Genomic DNA, 17,880 nt, shown 5'->3' with positions numbered 1-17,880 from the left:
GTGCGTGCTGGGGACCCTGCAGCCAGGGATGAATGTGCGAGGGGCTTATTCCAGTGCACTGGGCTGTAGGAAACTGGAAGTGAGCAATGGGGCATGCCAACTCGCAAGTCCCCAATATGTCCACTTACTCCAAACCCTCAGAGCAAGCCTCCTGTGATGGTCACTCCCCTGCATCTGATCCCTCCCAGCCTTCTAGATGGGAACTCTAGGGAAGCCCCCTCAAGTCCTGAGAGCTCATGGCTGGCTGACCCTGGGCCTCCAGCCTCAGGATGCTTGTCATCTAATGATAGAGTCTGCACATGTTCCCTGTGAAGGGCCACACGTCACTGCCACAGCCCATGGGTTTGCCCTAGGCAGTGCAGAAGCAAATATGGCTGTGTCCCAGTAGCCTGAGTGACACACTCTGAAACTTAGATTTCATGGAATTCTCACCTCATTATCTTCTTTTGCTTTTCTAAAAAGGTCTTACTTATTTGAAAGGCAGAATGACAGAGTATCTGTTGATTCCATCAGCTGGTTCACTGAACGGTCACAACAGCCAGGGCTGGGCCAGGTTGAAGCCAGGAGCCTGCAACTTCCTTCTGGCCTCTTATGAAGGTGGCAGGTGCCAAAGCACTTCGGTTATCTGTGGCTCCTTTCCCAGGTTCATTAGCAGGGAGTTGGAATGGAAGCAGAAACAGGTGGGATTTAAACAGATTCTCTAGTACCGAATGCTGGCATCCCAAGTGGCAGCTTAATTCACTGTGCTACAATATCAGCTACTTTTTATCCCCACCGCTCAAAAAAATTTCATTTTAAACTGGACAGGTCATGCTCAGGCAAAAGAGCTAAAAAAACAAAACAAAACAAAACAAAACAAAAAAACAAACCCCCCCCCCAAAAAAAAACAACCAGATGCAGGTCTAATTTAGCTTGCTAGCCACAGGTTGCCAGCTTTGGCCCAGGCCAGGGGGAGGTTGGTGGTAGGAGGACTTTAACAGCAGGTGAGGTATCTGGCCCAGGTGTTATGAGTCAGAAAACTCTGAAACCGCAACATGATCCAAGCCAAGGTGCTAATTTCCCACCCAGGTCCCTGGCTGTGGTCTCTCTACAGTTGGTCCTGTCAGTGGCTCCAATGGGATAGAAGACAGGTCTAGAAATGGAAATTTTAGGCCACGCAACCCAGAGACACTATCTTAACAAGAGGGAAAGACAAGGAAACTCAAGTGCAGCCTGGAAGTTGACTTTAAGGGACAGGATCCCGGGGAATGACAGTCCTGGGAGGCCAGGGCCCCTTGAGGCCAGTCGGCCAGTCCCTGAGCCAGTTGGCCCTCCAGGCTCCTACTGTAGACTCTGTCATCACAGAAATCCTTTGAGGCCCTGGCCAAGCAGACAGAGCGGCAGAGTTCAGATCTCTTCAGCTACTTCCAAGAAGCCGTGCAGCTATGGGAGAAGTGCCAGAACACGCTGCTGCAGCAGGAGGTGGAGCTGGAGAAGAGGATGGAGCAGCGGCGGCAGAAGCATAATCAGGAGAGTCAGGTGCAGGCCCTGGGTGCCCCCGAGGAGCCCGAGGGGTGGGCCCTGCCCAACTATAACCAACAACATACCCAGAATAGCTCCTAGGACCCACATCCAACCATAAACTGAAAAACTGATAATGATTCAGATGGAAGTAGTGGCCATCCCCACCAGAGAACCATGCCAGCTACATGGTGGGACCCTGGGAAGAGGGAGGTACGTCTCCCCTTTGGGAGAAGGTGGTTTGACCTTGACATAGCAGAGGTTGCAAGGAAGTGTAAAGTCCCACCCCCTGCTGGAGGGTCGTACTGGCCAGACATCTGAGCTCCTTCTGGCTGCCGTGTGGAAGCGGCTGTAGAGAGAGTTGCCCTGGCCCAGGCTCTCAGGGTGTTTGTTGGTAAAGGCTTGGATTTGCTGATTTGCTGTCACATCCACAAAAGAAGAGAAGAAACCAACTCCAAGTTCTCCCATCTGGGGTCTGCTAAGGCTTCACGTTCTAGAAGGTGTGAGGGACTGACACCTCAAGTTCCTGTTACAGTGAAACACACATCATTCCTGTAGCAAGCTGCGTCAAGGTTGAAAATCATATCAGATAATGGGGAAATGTACATCTGGTAGGTCCCAGACCCTTGCCTGCCAGGAGATTGGCTGCCTCCCAGCACACAGTCTAGGGAGTGCTGATCAGTATGACTGGTGAGAAGAAAAGCAAGAAGCAGGGCTTCCAAAAGCCATAGCATGGGGCCTCACTAGGTGGGCATGTGAGAGGGTGCTGTCCCTGGGAAATCCCTCCTGAGTCAGATGCCCGCAGTTGTGCTCAACAGAGAACATTCCAGACACGAGGAAGAGCCTGAAGGGAGGCTCAATGTGCAAAGACGAGAGGGCACTGGCAGATTTGCAGCACCTTCTGTAAGAAAGGATGCCCGCCCCCCCTGCCCCGACCTGCCCTAGGTTCCAGAGGTAGGAGAGTCTTCACGTCCCTTGGCTCCCTAGCACTCAACAGTTCAGCTCATGTCAGCTTCTTCTTTTTTCCGGGGGGTGGCTGCCAGTCCCAGGAAGCTCACCTCGATAGGCTCGTGGACCAACTGAGGCAGCAAAGCCATGAAGAAACATTGAAGATATACCTGAACAAGGCCAGGCATTGTCTAAAGACCATGAAATCCAGGTAGGCTGGCCAGACCCCAAAAGACAGGATGAAAGCAGCCTGCAATTCAGAGTTAAGGTCTCAGGCAACCTATCCAGGAATCCTAGAGTTCTTGAAGGAATTCAAAGGCCAAGAACTCAGGCCGCTCCCCCCCTTTTAAATATTTATTTATGTTTATTGGAAAGGCAGTTTTACACAGAGAAGGACAGGCAGAGAGAAAGATCTTCCATCTGCTGGTTCACTTCCCAGGTGGCTGCAACAGCTGTTGCTCAGCCGATCCAAAGCCAGGAGCCAGGAGCTTCTTCTAGGTTTCCATGCAGGTACAGGAAGCCAAGGCTTTGGGTCAACCTCCACTGTTTTCCCAGGCCACAAGCAGGGAGCTGGACGGGGATTGGAGCAGCCAGGACATGATCTGGCACCCCATGGGATTCTGGCACATGTAAGGCAAGGATTTAGCCACTAGTACGTCATGCCGGTCCCTAGGTCTGCCTTCTTAAAACTTAAATATAATTGTTCTTTGTTAAAAGGAAAGGTGGGGTGGAGTAAACCACTACAAACCGAGATTTTTGTCCTCCTTTCTTCCCAGCTTTCTTTTCATCAGCATCACGTGTCCATCCATGAGCATATAGACCTACATACATCGAGTTTTTAAAATAAAGGTTAAGTTATACCATACACATTATTCTTTAGCTGCAGACACATTAAACTTTTTCAAAGGCCATATAGCATCTGTTAAAACAGTTCATCGAGATTTAACTATCCCCTCCCTAACTGGCTTTTTTTTCAATTTGTTCTAATTTGTCAACCGTGTTTCAGTTTTCTGTAAATTTCCTTGGCTCTTGTCTCTGTACCACTGATTTATTCTATTAGGGCACTCAGAAACAGTACTGCACTGCCAATCAACTCTAGTACTTAAATTCAGAAGCAGAACTTTAGGCAAGTAAGCAATTCCTGGGGCCTTCGCCTCCTTACCTGAGAAATAGACAGGAAGCTGGGCTTGCAGGTGGTTGGGGTTTGTGGGGATAATGCAGATCAAGTTCAGGAGATAGTGGATAGGAAGAGGGAAGCCACATTGTGATTAGCAGAACACTATCTCATGTGTATTTGTCTTTTGTGTTTTGCTTTGTTTGTTTGGCAACGAAAAAGGAGTAATAGGAAGGATTGTTGTGTCAGGAAGCGTAGACAGAGCTGCTCTTCTGCAGATCTAACACCTAGATGGCATCCCACCTCCTGGGGAGCAAGAGTCTGGGGTCCACCAAGTTCAGCTGAGCTCCACTTTTGGTCTCCCCTCACTCCCTCCCTCCCCACCAGGTACAAATGTTTTCACAACCTCCTGACAAAGGAAGTGATGGCCTACCCAAGGATCATACTGAAAGAGCTCAATTCCTACAGCTCCAAACTCAGCCAACACTTCTTCGTCCGGGAAGTCTTTGAACAGGTATGGAGACAGATCTGGTACACTTAGCGACTCACAAAGGAAGCAAATAGAAGGAGGCAACTTCTCGTTTTCATGGGGATGTCAAAACTACACTACCCTGTAGAGTTCATGTCCAGAGCAGGACATCAGGCAGAAAGAGGCTGGCAGACTGTTTTAAGAGTCTGTCTCACCCTCTGTTTAGAAGAGTTTGAAAGACTCCAAACTCAGGGTTCAAGGACAGCTGGGCTTACAATAACAAGTCTAATGTGTATGGCATTGTGTGTTCCATTCTTTGCACCCATCCCCACCAACATGATTCTCCCCAAACACACCTCTGACACTGTCCTCCTCCTCACTGACTCTATAGCCCCTGGGTGACCACTCTGCTTCCCGCCTTGGTGCTCCTTGATTCATCCTACTTCTAACACATATCCCCTGTTTGCTGCTTCTCCTTCACCATGCTTTCTCTGTGGGAGTTCTCCTCTCTTGACATCCCAAATCCACCCAGACTCACAGTCTACTACCAAGGGTCCCAGCCATGCAATCCTGGCTCCTGCTCTCCTCTTCCTCACTCCCTATTATATCTCTGGTCTCTGAACTTGCTTGTACTTGGTCGCAGGAACACTCAACTTGATGAACACCCAACCTGCAGGTGTTTCCTGAAGGACCAATATGTTTTACTCAGCCATATTCAACTTCATCTGCTCTTAGCCCACGATCTGGTGCATATAATCCAGACATGACCCTGTGTCAGGACAGCCGTTCCTGTAACATCTGGGTTTCAATCCTCAAGTTTGACCATTTCTCCCTCACACCCATCAAGAATCCCATGTGACCAATGTGTAAATGCCTTGAGTTGGCTCAGAAGCTGGCCAAGGATTTCCTACCTAGAAGGGAGACTCAGCTCTGTTCCAGAGATGAACTGTCCTGGGAAGGGATCCCAGCTCAGACTGCCAGTGCAGGCTGCCTGTAACACCTGGGGTGAAGTAGAGACTAAGATGCAGGAGAGTGAGCTCACTGTCTACCCTTTGAGATTATTTAACTAATTTGCCCAGGTTCAGCATGGGCATCATGATGGCCCTCATTTCCCCAAACCCCATGAAGCTGAAAGAACTTGCTTTGGGTTGTTCAGTTGTGGGACTGAAGTCCACACTGCTACTCATTACATGAAATGTTGCCAGTTTTCACTCGCAGCCTGTAGGACAGGGGCATGGAATGGTTCACAAAAACCCTCCCCAAACCACACACACACACACACACACACACACACACAAAATCTGTATTCTCTCTGTCTCTACCCAGCACCCTGTGCAGTGGGTTCCTGTCACTTCTTTGCATCCCTCAACTGATACCTGTCTTACCCTATAAAACCATATCAGCCTGAACTTTTATTCCATCATTGCCCCTGGCATGCTGGAAAGGTTTGCTCCTGCACTTGGGTTGAAGAAAAACCAGTTTCCTAGATGGGGGGGGGGGCTCTGATTATTTGCAGTGAAATCAGATGATCAAAGCCAACAGCAGCTATTGAAGGACTGGGCAATGACTTATCAGTCACTTTGTGTGTGTGTGTGTGTGTGTGTGTGTGTGTGTGTGTGTGTGTGTGTGTATTCTTTCTCCCCCTTTGTAGAACTTGGCTGGAGAAGTCATTTTCAAGGTCAGGGAACCAGGTAACTAAACACAAGTCCTATCCAGTTCCCCCACCTTCACTCTTGCGTTTCTGTGCATTGGGTGGGAGGCCCCATTCAGGCAGCACTGGTAACCCATGTGTTCATCCCTCTGTCCCTGGCACTGGCGGCCACCAGGAGCCCATGAGAAGCTCTTCATGAAGAGAAAGAGAAGACTGTGGATGAAGCTAATGGCAAGCAAGGAACCAAATGCAGGAGAGGAAAGCAAAAGGCAAGTGGCAAGTCCTGAGAAGCCAGTGGAAGAGCTGGAGGAGGAGGTCCTGGAAGTGGCGTCCTCTGTCACCGAGGAGGCACAGAGCCCACAGCAGAAGTCTGGCCTGAGTGATGCTGTGGATGAGTCTGGGGAGGACTCTGTGAGAGAAGCAGAGGAAACACAGGTTGAGCGGGAAGCAAACTCACCCCCAGGCCAGGAAAAAGAGAAGCTTCCAGAAAAAAAACAGAATGAGGCAGATGAAGAGGAAGAGGAAGAAGAAGAGGAGGAGGAGGAGGCATTAGTGGAGGAAGAGGAGAATGAACAAGAGGAAGGAGTGCAGGAAGAGTATGAGAGCTTATTGGTGGAAGAGGTAGGTAGCAGCTGTCTTGTTCCTGGGGTGTAGAAAGGTTACTGTGCTGGTCCCTTGCCTTGTCTCAAGCCTGAGCTGGCTCCTCGACAGTCGGTGCCCACGGAGGTAGACAGACCACTACCAAAGCACCCAGCCCATCGTAGGTTTGTTGTTGGGCATCGTACCCTTCTCAACAACATTTTCCCAGCTGCCATCCCAGCACCCTGCTCTGCTGTTGCCCGGCCATCACATGCTTTCCTCTTGCCTTTCTGCTTCGCCCACGTTCTCAGCTCCTCTCCGTAAGTCCCTGCTGAACCCCAGTGCATCCGTCCCTCCTCGCACCCTCTCTGTTTTCAAGTTGTGGGTCACCCAAAGGGCCATCTGTGAGCTATCTGGCTGATCCCCACCATGTATATAGAGAGAATGGCTTCCATCTTAATCATTTTCATCCCTGTAATTCACCAGTCACTTGAATTCTACCATGACAGAATTGCAAAAGCCCTCATTCTTAACCTGCGACAGAATTGATCTGTGAGGCTTCTTTCTGAGAGGGGAACCTAAAGTCAAACACCCCGTGGGTACAAGATAGAAAAGGGGGCTGGAAAGTATGGGATCTTGTGGAAAAGGGTGAATATTGTAAACAGCCACGATTCAACCCTAGGCAAAGGGCTGGATGGGAATAAAAGCTGCACGTTGACATATTTTCTGATGTTTAAATAAAAATCAGAAACCGGGGTTCTGGCATGTAAGTTCCCAATTCCAAAAGTGTTGTGTGGGAACAGATCTAAAATAGTTGTCAGAAAGACTGCCCCACAGGTTCGCTGTTGGTGATGTCAGCAAGCACAGTCTGCATCCCACAGGTTCATCTGAAGATGTCCTGTCAGAGTCTTGTCCTTGAGATCGGCACTGTGGAGCAGTGGGTTAAGCTGTTCCTCTGGATGTCAGCATCCCCCCTAAGCGTGCCAGCTTGAGCCCTGGCTGCTCTGCTTCCAATCCAGGTCCCTGTCAAGCACACGAGAGACTCAGAGGAAGCTCCAGGCTCCTGGTGCTCCTGGTTTTGGGCTGACCCATCCCTGTATATCGTAGTCATTTAGTGAGTGAACAGTGGATGGAAGACTCTTTTGTCCCTCTTTGCCTTTTAAATAAATTTTAAGGGCCCGGCGCGGTGGCGCAAGTGGTTAAAGGTCCTCGCCTTGCACGCCCGGGATCCCATATGGGCGCCGGTTCTAATCCCGGCAGCCCCGCTTCCCTTCCAGCTCCCTGCCTGTGGCCTGGGAAAGCAGCAGAGGACGGCCCAAGGCTTTGGGAACCTGCACCCGCGTGGGAGACCCGGAAGAGGCTCCTGGCTTCGGACTGGCATAGTATCGGCCCGTTGCGCTCACTTGGGGAGTGAATCATCGGACGGAAGATCTTCCTCTCTGTCTCTCCTCTCTGTATATCCGCCTTTCCAATGAAAAAATAATAAAAATAAATCTTTAAAAAAAAAATAAATTTAAAAAAAATAAAATCTAAAAACAAGCAAACAAATGCCTTGTTACTTGCTCAGGCTGAGGACAAGGAAGGCAGTGCTGAGGAAATGCCCTGCAAAGATCTGGAGTCCTTTACTACCGCCAGTGGAAACACATACTTCCTGTTCGTGTCTCTGGAGGAGGAAGAACAAAGCTGTCAGAAGCCCCACTCCAACTTCTTAGCCAGGCTCATCAATGACACTTCCAGCACCAAGTTCATAGAACAAGTGATCATTCCATCCCAGCTAATCTTAGAGATTAAGAAACAGTGAGTAGAAAATCCTTTTATTCTCCTTCTCTTGCTCTGAGATTACTCAACAAGATGATATATCAAAAAAATGATCTAGTTTCACCTCAAGAAAAATTGTCAGTAACTGCAGGAGGGTTTGAGGTGAAAAAAACAGCCAATTACAAAAAAATGTTGAGAAAGAATTTGCAGTCACTGATACCCTAATGCTACCCTAATATACCCTAAGAGAGAGAGAGAGACAGTCTGCTGTGTCTAACGCCCTGCTGGCCTGGAACTAGTGCATAGTGAGGGGGATCTCCAGGCACTTCTGGGTCCTGTCTGGGGCATTCATGATCAAAGAGTTTCAATTGTTTTTAAATCATAGGAACACATATATCAAGCATTGAATTTTGCACTAATGACATGACACATTCATTACATAAGACAGAAACCCATGAAGAGTAAAGAAATGGTCTGTAATCTTGCCCCTCACAAATTCCCCTTCCCTAGCTGCCAAGTTTCTAGACCTTTGTGTTAGAACTGGAGCAAGTGTGGGGATTTGCATTAGGTTTTGAAAGGCACTTTCCTTGCTTTCCTGCCTGCATAAAGGCATGGTAGGACTCGACAACTGCAGAGTCTCTGGCTTATCCACCTCCTATGTTAACGTATGGACAGGAGACCAGAGACACAGGTTTCAGGAAAATACCTTGATCCCAATACCATCTGTTCCTTTGGTCTACCACAAACCATTGTCTGTCCTCTCCATCTATGGCTCACAGGACAGATGTCCACAAGGCCCACCATAAGAGCTGTCCTTTACCAAGAGTATTTAATCTGCTTCATGACAGTTAACCCCACTTTATAGATGTACTCACCAAAGCTTAGATAATTAGTCATTTAGCCAAGATCTCCAAGACAGGAAGCATTTAGCTCCAAGATGTGAGTATATCCTGTAATACCAGAGTCTTACAGCAAGCACTGTGCCATCCAGCTTATGACTAAGCAGGGGAAAGTTCTGTGTCTGGCTGACTGAGTTTGGGTGTTGAAGGAAAGCATACAGATCCAACAATATACTGGTCCTAAATATAAATACCTCCATGAATTTTACAAGGGGGACACATCTGGTACCCAGGACTCACAAAAAGGAACAAGAAAATGTTTAAAATGAAGGCATGATAAGTTGAGAAATAATATTTCTGATTCATATCAAAGTCAATGGTCCTCATTATATATAGAGTTCCTATGACTTGATAATTTCTAAAAACATCCAATTACCCAATAGAGAAATGGGCAAGAAGCATTCATGGAGAGTATACAAAGAAATTAAGTGGTCTTCAACACATAGAAATTGGCTCAGTCTTCAACCCAACCTGACAAAACTACCGAATGTAAACATTTGAAGATTGAATAGGGATGCGAATGCCCATTGCCCATCTCACTGCTCCACCCCACCCCAGGGAAGAGCTTGGTAACACCTATCAGAACCACAGACTTGTGGAAGTACTCCCAAAAAATTTGTGGGAAACAGGAAATCAAAGTTTTACTTTTGTGCAAAATATTTGAGATCCATTCATGATTTCTTTTTTCACCATACACATTTTTCTGTGAGCTTTCTTGAGAATGTATTGTACTTTAACCATAGATCTGGGGTACTTTTCCTGAAAAAACACCTCTCCCCTTGACCTGGGCACAAGGTTGTTCTTTGCAGCCTTTCTAAAATATTCAAAAGTACCTGGAGCCCTTCAGCAGGAGCAATGACCCATTTCACACCAATGAGATGCAAGTAAAACCAGGAAAAAGAAGTGAAGCACTGTGGGTCTGGGCCTGGAGTGATCTCCCACTGGTCACGATTTGTTGGCTGGGCTGACCTTCACTATTCTCTCCTGCAGACTTCGAACCGGCTTCTTCGAGCACCTTGAGAAGTGGTTTGACCAGTGTTCCCTCAACGCTCAGATCATGGTGGCCACCAAGATTGACAGTCTGGATTCCGAACTGGAGCTGCGCCTGCACCTGCACCAGCCGAGGTTCCAGCACATTGAGAAGGACATCCACAATGTCAGGGCAGGTAGGGCCACCTTCTCTGGGAAGGCCCACCCCACCTAGGACCCTTCCTCCAGCGTCTGCCACTACCTGGGTTTGTACTCTGCAACACTGAGCATGTCATCATCACACAGCCAAAGATGTACGTGAGAGTCTGTGCCTCCCAGGCTTGTAGATAAAAAGCAGTGCTCACACTCCTGATTGGAGATTTTTTTTTTTTTTAATTTGCTGTTTTAGCTCTCTGGGAGTCCAGTTCTGCCACACACCTGTCTGGTGGCTGCCCTAGAGGCAAGCCCTTGGCTCAGGCATCAGAGCTGTCAAGCTCAACCTTCTCTGGTTGTGTGACTCAGGGCAGATTCCCTGCTCACTCCCTTACCTGCAGAAGGGTGTGTTGGAAGTGATAACTCAGGAGGCTGAGACAGAAGGTACAGCCCTGCCAAAGGTGGTAGCCTTTTGTCCCTATTAGTATGCAGCCATTTTTTTCTGCGGTGGTGGCCTCTGTTAACAGCAAGGTAGAGAGTACACATCAGTAGTAGCCTTCAATGATCCCAGTTGGTTTTTCACTCGGATCGTGTTCCAAGCTCCATTAGAGAGTCCCACACAATTCCAGCCAAACCTCCATTCCACACAGCAATGAAGATGCCACACAAGTAACCCCTGACCTGAAAGGCTGCTTCCGTTTGGGCCCCAGACTCTCTGGCCATTCAGAGCACCACGTGCAAACAGCTCAGAGAGATGATTTCCAACATCACACCACTCATTCTTGGCCAGCACTTCTGTCACTGCAGACAGCAGAGGTCAAATGGGGGATCTGGAACTTGGCTCCCACCTAAAGCCTATGATGGGCCCTGGATGCCCAGTGCTGACTCCTCCTCCTCTATCCTGGAAGCTGGTCTACATCTGGGCTGTGTTGTTGTCCCCCCCGCCCCCCCCCCGGGACCTCTCCTTGCATCTCAGGTCCCCTGCTCCCTGCAGCTCCTTGGAATGCTCCATCTCCCCAGCTGTGTCCTTGCTGCTGCAGGCAGTGGTCTCTATGAGCAGTGAGACTGTGGCACTGGCTCCCCAGTGGCCACTCTGAGGTCAAAGCCTAGTAGCTGGCCCTGGTGGGTAGACTTTGTTCTAGAAGTCCACAAGATGATGGGGCTCAGGGTAGCTGGGGTGCCATCTTCTTCCAGCTGAGCTGTTGCTTCACCAAGAGCGCCTGAATCGCCACTGTGCTGGTGTTATGGAAATGCTGAAGAAGGAGAACCTCATGTTCTTCCAATTCCAAGAAGAGCAAAACACCAGGAGCAGAATCTTCCGCCGCCGGATCTATGACATGGAGCATATCTTCCTGAATGCCAGTAGGAGCCAAAAGTAAGACATGAGTTCTCTCCCTAGGAGTCCAGCCAGGCTGCTACTTTCAGGGGGTACAGAGGGCACCCCAGAAGCCCTCCTTGGACTAATCCGTTTCCCACAAGAGCCAGAGCCAAACTCCGTAAGTAGCCACAAAGAGGAAAAGACACATGTGACCAGCATACAAGGGTTCAAGCAAGGAACCCAGCAACATCCATGATGGGAAAGGACCACCTCATGGGGAAATTGGGAGGGGTTTCCTGCAAGAGGATGCCTTTGGGTTGAACCCAGAGGCAGTGCCCTGGCTTGTGATGGAGGGCATGGAAGGAGATTGAGTTCTGCCAATGGAGAAGAGGCAGAGGAGGAGCCCAGTAAAGCCATCCCAGATGGAAGATCTCAGTCAGGTTTCAGGGAGGAGCGAGATGTGTCTGAGCAGACTTCAGGTACCCAAGGAGCAGCTGGGCATCAGGGTCTTAGGGCTGGCAGAGCTGTCATGCAGGAGAGCACTGCCAAGTAGCCATGGTCAGAGTGTGCCCTTTGCAGGAAGGAAAAGGATCCAGCAGGGTCTGGGGTTCTTTTGCCAACTGGATGGTAGCACTTAGACAGGAAGGACACCCCTTCTGATCCAGCACCCCTAGGTGACACACCATGTCCTTCTAGGATCTCCAGACCACCTGGAGAAGCTGGACAGTGGCTTGGGCATCCCACATGGAGTCCAAACAGCATTGTGGGATGCCCACCCAGGCATGCCTGCAACACCTGCCCTCTTGTATCCCCCAGGCTGGTTGCACTGAGCAGCACTCTGCACCAGGAGCTCCTCAGCTATGTCGATGTCATCCAAGTGTCCCTGCGTAGCTTCCGGCAGTACCTAGAGGAGAATCTGGGCAAACTCCGCTGCACCAACATTGAGTTCATCAAGCACTGCAGGTGGGAACTAGCAGCCCGGTATCTGCTAGACCCCTGGGATTTCTCTCCTGGGAGCTGAACCTGTTCCCCACTCCATGTTGATTGCGGCAAATACATAGATAACAAAATCTATGATAACATAGATAACAAATACCTAGATTACAAAATACGTAGAGAACAAAATCTACAATTTGAGGTGTGCAGTCCACTGGCATTGAATACCTTCTTATCAATGCGCCACTGTCTCCCTCATCAATCTCCAGAACTTTTTCATCTTTCCAGTCTGAGACTATGAATCATTGAACAGGCTCTCCATGTCTTTCCACTCTCAGCCCCTTGCTACCACCCTTTTCTTTTCTCTATGAATTTGACTACTGTAGGAACCTCATAAAAATGGACTCAGATGAGGTCCTGGTGTGTTTCACTAGCCATGAGGTCCTCAGGGTCCATCCATGTCATAGTGTGTATCTGGGCTTGTTTCCCTGCTTAAGGCTGAAAAGGATTCCATTGTTCAGGTGTACCTTGTGTGTATCCATTCCTATGTCTGTGAGCATTTGAGCCATGTTCACCTGCTTGCTGTTGTGAATCATGGTAGCAGGAACATGGGTGTATCGGCACCTGTTCAAGGCCCAGCTCTCAATTCTTTGTGGGTATAGACTAGGAAGTGGGGGTGCTGCATCATATGGAAAGTGCAGTTGTTATTTGAGGGACTCTAGCACACCGTTGTGGCTTCCCACCAGTTATGTGCCAGGGTTTTGGCGCCTCTACATTCTCAGCAACCCTTCTCATCCTCCATTTTCTGATAGCAGCTTTCCTGGTGGGCTGGAGACAGGGTCATGCCACACTAATGCTTTGTGTTTGCCCACTGGTGTCTGGTGTGGAGCACCTTCTCAAGTGTGTCTTGGCCACTCCTTCCCCATCACTTCTCTCTCATTCTTCCCACCCTCTAAAGGAATATGCCGTCTATGAGACTATATTCATATTTTAAAAAGCTTGTTTTCATTTCTAAAAATCACAAGTTGTTTCCTTAATTATATAGCACAAACGCAGAGGTGTGTAAAGTAAAAAGTGAAATCCCTCCAAGAATCATGTTTCCTATATAATATACTTCCATAAACAAAAACAAATGAGTTTTGAACAGAAATGAAATCCTCATACCCATGCTGACCCATGGGCCCCATCTCCACCCATAGGTCACGGGAGCACCTTCCCTGTCAAGGCCCACCTTTGTTTTATTTATCATTGAAAATATTATGGCTGTGTAAATAACATTTTTAGGCAAATTTGGAAATTAACCCAAAGTCAAGCTATAGTTTAACGTACAAGTTATGCAACTCTATATTACATACCTCTGCCTCTTCCTTCCTTATTTTGGCTTCATTTAGCTGTTTTCATTGTCCTTCCTTTTTACTAATTCCCCCCTGTAACTGTTTAAGCTCCTGGTAAATGTTTTCACTGATGCTTTAATTTTAGTGATTAGACTTGCCATTCCTGGATATGTTTGATTCTTTTTTCAAAACCATCTGTTCTTCAATCATGTTTTTAAAGTATATCTCTTCTATGTCTGTAAGCATCTTGGATTGTGGCCTACACTGAGCCATTCTATTGTCTGAGCTCTGTGTGGCTGGTGCTCATGCATGACATCTTGCTTCCTTGTGAATTTCTTCACTGTGAAGCCCTTATTTTCCTTGGGATTTTACTGGTGGCACTCTTTGAGGCCTAGAGTGACATTATGTTTCTTCAGAGGCTTTAAAAAATATTCATTGAAATGCAGAGAGGGAGAGAATTTTTCATCTGCTGGTTCTCTCCTTAAATGCCTGTGGTTATGGGGGCTGGTGTGGCCTAAAGCCAGAAGACAGGAACTCTATCTGGATCCCCCGTGAGGGTAGCAGGATCCCAACTACTTGGTCCCTCATCTGCTGCCTGCCACGTACATTAACAGGAAGCTGTGTCTGGAATGTGGAGTAGCCACACTCCAACCAGCACTCCAGCATGGGACATGGACATTCTGGGCAGCTGCTTAGCCCACTGCACCACAGTGTCCAGCCCAGACAGAATTCAGATTTTTTTTTTCTACTGAGCAGCAGGAGGGCACTGCCTGCCTAGCCAATGAAAGTTCTTTGCTTGAAGTTTTCTGGATTGCTTCAGAGAACATGCCTGCAGTATATAAATGTGGGTAAAGGCCAGTGTGTAGTTAGGATAAGCTTCCTTCACTGCCTGCCCTGGGATCTGGGCAGGTCAATCTCCTGTCCTCTGGCAGGGCTCATGTCTGGCTCAGCCTCATACTGAAGGTGGTGTCCTCTGGATCCACTGTGTCATCAAGGTGGAGGATGTTCAATGTCAATGCCTGTTCTGTTCTCCAAGGAATATCTAGTTTCATTTCAGAATACTTCTCTTCATATAGTCCCACAAATACTATTTTGATTTTTAAATTTGGTCCACCGTCTTGCTTATTCTATTCAATCTGACTAACCGACCTAAAAGAGGAAATTTCATGGCACTTGGGAATCCTCGCTTCCACCCCCAATTGCCTGCATAGCTTCTGTTACCACCTGGCTGTGAAGCCTAGGTCACACACACATGTGTGTGCTAACCCCAGTGCCCGGGAGTCATGCGAATGATCAGGTCTGCTTGGTGGTTCTTAGCTCTTCCCCTACTGTTCTCAGATTGTTTTCAGAAGGAGGAAACTTTTCTTCTGAAGAAATTGACTTACTGTTCCGCCGGCTGGAGAAGGAGGCTGCCCGCATAGAGTTTGTTGAAAGCTTAATTGCAATCAATATGGAGAAGATGGAGAGCGAGTACCTGGACCAGGTTGGGGAGCCCAGGATGACTAGTTTCAGATGGTCCCCACCTAGGGGGGAAGCGGTGTCCATCTCCAACCATTAGTGGAACTGTCCCCTTCCTCTTCAAAAACCAGAGACCCAAATTAAGCACCTCCTGCTTTTCTTTTCATCTTTCACTACAGGCCAATGATGTCATCAACAAATTTGAAAGTAAATTTCACAACCTATCTGTGGACCTTATTTTCTTAGAGAAAATCCAGCGATTGATAACGAATCTGCAGGTGAACATAAAATGCCAGGTAGGACGGAATTGCTATGTTCCCAAAAAGTCTTCCTCTTTCTCTCTCTCTCTCTCTCACACACACACACACACACACACACACACACATACACACACGTCTGCACACTGGGTACTGTCCCAGCTCCACGCATGGGATTTGTTCTAGGCCAGCAAGATTAAATATATCAGTAGCTACTAACAGTTGCACAACACACTGTGTATTGTGCGCGCCTATTTATTTTTATGAATAACCTTAGTCCCTACTCTTTGGCACAAGTACTGTGTTTGCACCCCATTTGATGGAGATGGAGAAACTGAGGCAGAGAAGAATTCAGTGGCTTAGATATGGTGCAGCTAGAATATGAATGAGCCCAGGTATGGCCAACTCTAGACCTTGTGAGTGAACCAGAAACAGGCATGAGCTCAACAAAGGAAGAGAGCCCTGCAGAGAATGTGTGGGTCCAGGGCAAAATCTAACTAGGTAGAAGCAGGGGCCTGGCAGATAGGAGGCATCCTAGAGAGGTGAAGGGGAAACCAAGGTTAACTGTGCCCAATGAGTGTTAGCAGCAGGGAGACCGAGTGGAGCACTGTGAATGGGTCTGGGCAGACCACAGGGGACCCCAGCAGTGCTGGACATTGCGTTCCAGGAAAGCTGGAAGTGAGTAGGAAGGAGGGAGGTGGAGGTGCAAGGCTGGGGCTGGGGTAGGCAATGGCAGGCCCAGGTTCCAGTTGCAGAACTAAAGGGTTGGTCTCTGGGCACATGCCACGAAGGATCTGAACTGTCCACTTGAGATCAGGACACCATCCAGGGAACAATGTCTGAGGACCCGCTTAGGGCTAGGACCAGGCAAACCCAGGAGGCCAGTCCTGTCTTCTGGAAGTGGCAGGTGCCTCCCAGTAAGAGGAGAGACTGCTGAGGTCTCAGGTTGTCAAACAGAAATTCAGCCCCTGCTCCCTGCCCCTGGGGCCCTAGGAATTAAGGAATTTACTCATCTGTGAAATGGGAATGAGAAGAGCAGACAGTAAGATAATGGCATTGGTGAATGAGTTAATGTGTGCCAATTCTTGAGCCCATTACCTGGTGCACAGTGCAATCTTCACACAAGCAAGGTCTGTGACAGAGCCTCAGGAAACCCTCTCAGTGCAGGTGTCAGATGTTCTAGAAGGAAAGAAGGGGCAGCTCAGTGAACTGAGTCCTGGGTTCCAGGATCCACCACCCTCCTATCAAGTAAAACTAATGGGTCTCCAGCTGCTATGGTATACCTCCACTCTCTGAGACTGGTCCCAGCATGCAAAAAGCTGCACTTTGTAACTTTTCAATTTTTGTTTTTTGTTAGAAAGGCAGATTTACAGAAAGAAGGAGAGACAGAGAGAAAGATCTTCTGTCCACTGATTCATTCCCCAAGTGGCTGCAGTGGCCAAGCTGAGCTGATCTGAAGCCAGGAGCCTGGTACTTCTTCTGGGACTCCCACATAGGTGCAGGGTCCCAAGGCTTTGGGCCATCCTCCACTGCTTTCCCAGCCCACAAGCAGGAAGCTGGAAAGGCAGTGGAGCAGCCAGGACATGAACTGACGCCCAAATGGGATCCCGGTGGTTGCAAGGTAAGGATTTTGCAATTAGTCTACTGCACCAGGCATTTTGTTTGCATTTTTAATATGCAATAGTTACAATGATGAACAAAATCCATTACCATCAGAAAAATACATAGTGCATGCAAAAAGGAGGGTTTAACCCAAACTCCTGCACATAGCCGTGGCTTCCATTTTAGGGCTGGAATGATGCATGAGCTTTTTCCTGTGCATGAAAGTGACATGAAATGAAAATTGGCCTCTTGCTATCCATACAATTGCATAAGCCAAAAAAAAAAATCACATAGGCTAGGGAGCCTTTAAAGATTCTTCAAAAACACCATGTTGGTTGGTTACTGTTTGTACACGAAGGTTCCATGATGAAGTGAGTGGATGCCACTTCTTGCTATGGCACCCAGCCCTGTGAGAAATGTTCCTGCCTGGGAGACTGAGGGGTCTCCTGAGAACTGGGTGCCAGGCCAGAGGCCGGAGGACCCAGGGCTCTCACGCTTTCTAGTAGTTTCTACCAAGCTTGTGCTGTGGCTGTAGCAGAGGAGCCCATCCTTCATCCAAGTCCCTGAGCACACTCCGGGGTACCAGTTTCATCTAACCCTTAAATCTTTGATCAGGACCAGTGGCTGGGGATGGGAAGGAGGGTCAGTAAGTGGAATCTTTAATTTATATCTGTCTAGTTTCTGATAAAATGAGGCATTTCCCCCGATTTGGTTTCTTCAGTGCTTCAAAGGTTTCTCACATAACATGTTTTGCTGAATATTTTGCTGATCACACCAAGTATTCTAGAAAGAAAAAACTCCAAACCTCTGTTTCTTCTAGGTGGCGAAATCCAACTTGCAAACAGATAGGTTGAATTATTCTCTGGAACAGCTGGAACGCAAGATAGAAAGTTGCCAGAACTCCAAGGGAGACAAAACAGTAAGGATGCTCCATG

The 17,880-nt window shown here is 48.2% G+C and overlaps 1 protein-coding gene across 1 annotated transcript in view; it reads left to right on the top strand.

Moving 5' to 3' along the window:
- Positions 1-17,880, top strand: part of CCDC180 (coiled-coil domain containing 180) — a 44,500-nt gene that overhangs the window by 11,597 nt on the left and 15,023 nt on the right. Inside the window, exons 13-24 of the mRNA XM_040963534.1 lie at positions 1,345-1,524; positions 2,550-2,659; positions 3,950-4,076; positions 5,683-5,722; positions 5,858-6,303; positions 7,829-8,058; positions 9,909-10,084; positions 11,235-11,415; positions 12,175-12,321; positions 14,967-15,111; positions 15,266-15,382; positions 17,766-17,864. Coding sequence (XP_040819468.1) covers positions 1,345-1,524; positions 2,550-2,659; positions 3,950-4,076; positions 5,683-5,722; positions 5,858-6,303; positions 7,829-8,058; positions 9,909-10,084; positions 11,235-11,415; positions 12,175-12,321; positions 14,967-15,111; positions 15,266-15,382; positions 17,766-17,864 — 1,998 coding nt within the window. The remainder of the gene's footprint in view (positions 1-1,344; positions 1,525-2,549; positions 2,660-3,949; positions 4,077-5,682; positions 5,723-5,857; positions 6,304-7,828; positions 8,059-9,908; positions 10,085-11,234; positions 11,416-12,174; positions 12,322-14,966; positions 15,112-15,265; positions 15,383-17,765; positions 17,865-17,880) is intronic.

This window comes from Ochotona curzoniae, unplaced genomic scaffold (genome assembly GCF_017591425.1).
Source record: "Ochotona curzoniae isolate NIBS_2020 unplaced genomic scaffold, NIBS_Ocur_1.0 scaffold_3208, whole genome shotgun sequence".
NCBI classification, from domain to species: Eukaryota; Metazoa; Chordata; class Mammalia; order Lagomorpha; family Ochotonidae; genus Ochotona; species Ochotona curzoniae.
The sequence above is the reverse complement of the archived record's forward strand: the minus strand, read 5'-3'. Positions and strand labels throughout refer to the sequence as shown.